Consider the following 4,227-nt stretch of genomic DNA (forward strand, 5'->3'; position numbering starts at 1 on the left):
CTACAGGATCGGTGTCCCTTATAGCTAACGTGCGCTAATATGATTAGCATGACTGTTGTAATTAACAGCAAACTTTTCCAGGACATAGACATGTTTTATATGGGCAGAAAGCTTACATTCCTGTTAATCTAACTGCACTGTCCAATTTACAGTAGCTATTACAGTGAAAAAAGACCATGCTATTGTTTGAGGAGAGTGCACAACAACAACAAAAACGTATCACGGCAACTGGTTTGATACATTCACCTCTGAAGGTAAATAATGTACTTACATTCTAAGGATCCTAAGGGTGCCAGAGATAAAATGTAGCATAGTTTTGTTTGATAAAATAAATTGTTATATTCAAATGTAGGAACTGGGATCTACAGTTTGAACCCCTGCTGTCTCTGGCTCCACACCCACCCCGCCCGGCCATCTACATGTGTGAAAGTTAGTGTATAAGCTAATGATCCATCATGTTTGATATTCCTGGGAGTGTGCAAACTTACATTTTGTATTACCATATCATTTTTGGATGTTCTCTATAGTTGTGTACTTGAAAATGTATCAATTGATGCATTTGGCACATTTGGGCAGACTTGATAGAAAATAGTCCACTATTACAACTCTTCACAGGATCAATCTGAAACTTTGCACACACACTGCTGCCATTTACTGGGCAAAATCTAAATTGCTCCTAAACTGCAATATTATATTGTGGCCTTTCTCTTGCATTTCAAAGATGATGGAACAAAAAAAAAAAAAATGTTTTTTTGTTTGTATTATCTTTTACCAGATCTAATGTGTTATATTCTCCTACATTCATTTCACATTTCCACAAACTTCAAAGTGTTTCCTTTCAAATGGTACCAAGAATATGCATATCCTTGCTTCACGTCCTGATCTACAGGCAGTTAGATTTGGGTATGTCATTTTAGGCGAAAATTGAAAAAAAGGGTCCCATCCTTATTAATAATAATTACTTGAAACAACTAGATTTGTGGGTGTGTATTTGTTTTTACAGTGTATAAGTTTAATGATGATTTATACATTATTATTATTATTATTATTATTATTATTATTATTATTATTTATACCGTTCTGTCGTCAGTCCTTGTCTCCCCTTGGATGGCTTGAACTAAAAGCTTTGAACGGTCCAACAGAGATGGGTCGAACACACGGTGACAAAGAAGTATTTCCGTGTCATCAGCGTCGTTTAGACGAGATGGAAGAATCCCTCGGATATTATGTCCCGCTTCAAAGAATCTTGGCTACAATTGAGACCGAACTTTATTTTACCCCATTCAGGCACAAGAGCTGGTGCTGAGGAGAGGCATCAACTGTTTGATTATTTGTTGTAGTGCTTATTATTCATTCTTTTCCGTGGGGCACTTGGACAGAGTAGACGGCAACACAAGCGCCAAAGGAACAAACTCTGAACGTATCAGACAGTGGGGACTCCCGCCTTGCTCCTGCCTCAGAATGTTCTGCAGCGGGTTCCACAAACTCTCAGCCTCTTTACGACAAAATATGCCTCAGATCCTCGTAAAAAGCATTTTTGTGTATGTCTTAATTAGTGCATAACTTTGCCCTGTGTTTTTTGAAATGATGGAATAAATGAAGATTTAAAAAAAACCTGTTGATAGGCTATTATTGTACATTTCTTTATCAGAGGAATTTGATACATTTTCGTATTAAAATTAGAAGATTAATGCTATTACATTTTAGCTAGCCTAAACGCCCATGTGCACTACAATTAGCTCAGTCACATAGGAAACTTCACCTCCTTGGAGATATCTCTAAAAACACTGTTTGCATGGTCGTGCCCATTCCCCCTTAACCCCAAACACGTAGCTATACCCTGTTCTTCTTAAAGAAAGCAAAACCCACAGTAAGGCCAGTCTTCAGTTCACAGAACCCACAGTAAGCGCAGTCTTTAGTTCACAGGACGCATCCAAGCAGCTTTGCAATGCACGTCTATTATTGTGAGAATACGTGCGTAGTTCTATCGGCTTCTCTTTTGATAGTTGTAAAAATATAGCAAAAGAACATTTTCTCTTTATATTGGATAGAAAGAACATTGATTACCGTTTCCTACCCCATGGGTAGCAAATATTACGTTCTTTTGAAGAGGCGTTGAAGTCCTCGGACTTGGCCCCATATTATTCGACTTTGACTCGGCTATTGCTATAGAAATCTTAATTCACCGTGAGGACTCACCGTCATGAAGAAATGGCTCTTTGTGTTAAAAGATCTTTGAAGTCTGGATGAGAATATACTAGCCTTTCATCAAACGCTGCCCGCATCTCCTCTGCATAAAATCACACTTTATCTAAGAGAGAAATAGAGCCCGCACAAATAAGACATGGACATGACTAGTGAAGAATATTTTCTAAAAAATTAAATCTGGATTTTCTTTTAAAGAATTGCTTTGTGATTTTCCAGTGTTCAGGGGTGAAGTAAGTTTAGGGTAAGCTAATGCTAAATACAACACCGAGGAGAATGGCTTCTTTTCAAAGTGGCTTTATGGTTTTTACGGCTGCACGTTGACAACAGGCTATAGCAGTACAACAATACAGCAAAAATAAAAACATGAACATAGTTAAAACGAAGCGAAAATCTAAAGAGCCTGTTGTCCAATATGGGTACAACATGTTTTCGATCCTTAGGGCTCTGTTATAGACGGTACCTGAGATTAAATAAGACACAAATGGCAGTAAGACTCGCTGTTGAATATAGTGATAGAAAATGCTCTCTGTGTTTGGTCTCACCGCTCCTTTAAAAAAAAGACTGGTGTTGTTCTGCTCTGCTGCCTTATTAGACATGAGTACAGCATGTGAGGTTCAAGGCGTTTCAGAGCACCCTGTCATATATTGGTTAACAGTACCCTGATAGTATATGCATTCAAATAAATTCGTTATTTTATGTCTATATCAATTTTAAAATGTCAAGGCCCAGAAAAGGAAAATTGCATTTTTATCATACACGATTTATTCAAAATACTGACAAATTACAAGGCAGTTGGTTACACATTTCGAGTGTCTTTTCTCGATAGGATCACATTTTCATAAAAATCCATTACTAACAAATATTGACAAGAATTACAAAATCACAAAATGCCCACGTTGACCAAACATTTATGAATGTAATGTAATAATATCAAATAGACTATCGGAAAACGCTTCAATCAATAGAATAGACAATCGCAAATGGAGACAATATGTCTTGTATGAAACTCCAAACTTTTCAATTATTTAATTTATACAAATAAGTGTAGCAAACAAAAAAAAAATAGCTGAAATACCAAAGCTTACAAAATTACTGTTAACACTTACACATTGAAACGTATCAATTTACAAATGTACATTTCATTTGTTTATATTGAAACACTTTGGTTCGATAATACAAAAAAAAAAATTCATGTCAGATTCAAAAAATAAATAAATAAAAAATATATTGAGTGTCAAAACTCGATTACAAAATAATACAGCAAGATACATGCGTACAGTGACCTGGTACGAGAAGAAATAAAAAATCCAAACACATGGAGATAGAAGCGCGCTATCACAAGCTATATTTGGCAGTGTCTTATTTGGCCGATACGCCAGACAGTGCATGGGATGATTTGGGCCATAGAAAACAGACCTTTTCGATGTGTTAATTTTGTAAGTCCATGGGCATATTAGAAAATATATCTTTCATATGTTTTAGAATTATTTTCTGGGCCAGTTTTGGTTAGGGTGTCTGTAGTGCGTCTCATCCCCGGGATCAGGGCTGGAGGAGCCGCTGGGAGGTGTCTGAGTTCCGCTGGCACCAGAACTATGACAGACGTACCACTCGCTTAAATTGGCGGGTTGGGACGAGGCTGCTGGTTCTGAGAGCGACGAGGCCCCTGGCTCTCGGCCTAAGTCCGATGATGGGGACACCAATGAAGGGGTTGATGACTCGTAGCCAGAGCTCGGTGGTGGAGACTTGCAGTGCACTTTCATGTGTTTTCTGAGAGAGCTGGGGTGTGTGTAGGATTTGTCACAGCCTCTCACTTTGCAGTTGTACGGCTTATCGCTGGTGTGCACGTGGGAGTGCTTCTTCCGGTCACTGCTGTTGGCGAAACGTCGGTCGCAGCCGTTAAACTCACATTTGAACGGTTTCTCACCTGAAATAAGTGAACAAAAGTTAGGCGTTGGCTTCAGGAAACCCAAAAGCACAAATCAAAACAGCTGCTTTATTTTGGGGGTGGTGACGCATGGC

General features: G+C 38.3%; 1 protein-coding gene across 1 annotated transcript in view; it reads right to left on the reverse strand.

Annotated features, from left to right (window-relative positions):
* Positions 1-3,692: 3,692 nt before the first annotated feature.
* The window catches only part of LOC311126161 (zinc finger protein ZIC 4-like), a gene marked incomplete at both ends in the record, with an annotated part of 6,533 nt that continues 5,998 nt past the window's right edge, over positions 3,693-4,227 (reverse strand). Inside the window, one exon of the mRNA XM_084200182.1 lies at positions 3,693-4,132. Within this exon, the coding sequence (XP_084056308.1) occupies positions 3,693-4,132 (440 nt within the window). The remainder of the gene's footprint in view (positions 4,133-4,227) is intronic.

This window comes from Coregonus lavaretus (assembly GCF_964263955.1).
Source record: "Coregonus lavaretus genome assembly, contig: HAP1_SCAFFOLD_330, whole genome shotgun sequence".
Classification (NCBI taxonomy): domain Eukaryota; kingdom Metazoa; phylum Chordata; class Actinopteri; order Salmoniformes; family Salmonidae; genus Coregonus; species Coregonus lavaretus.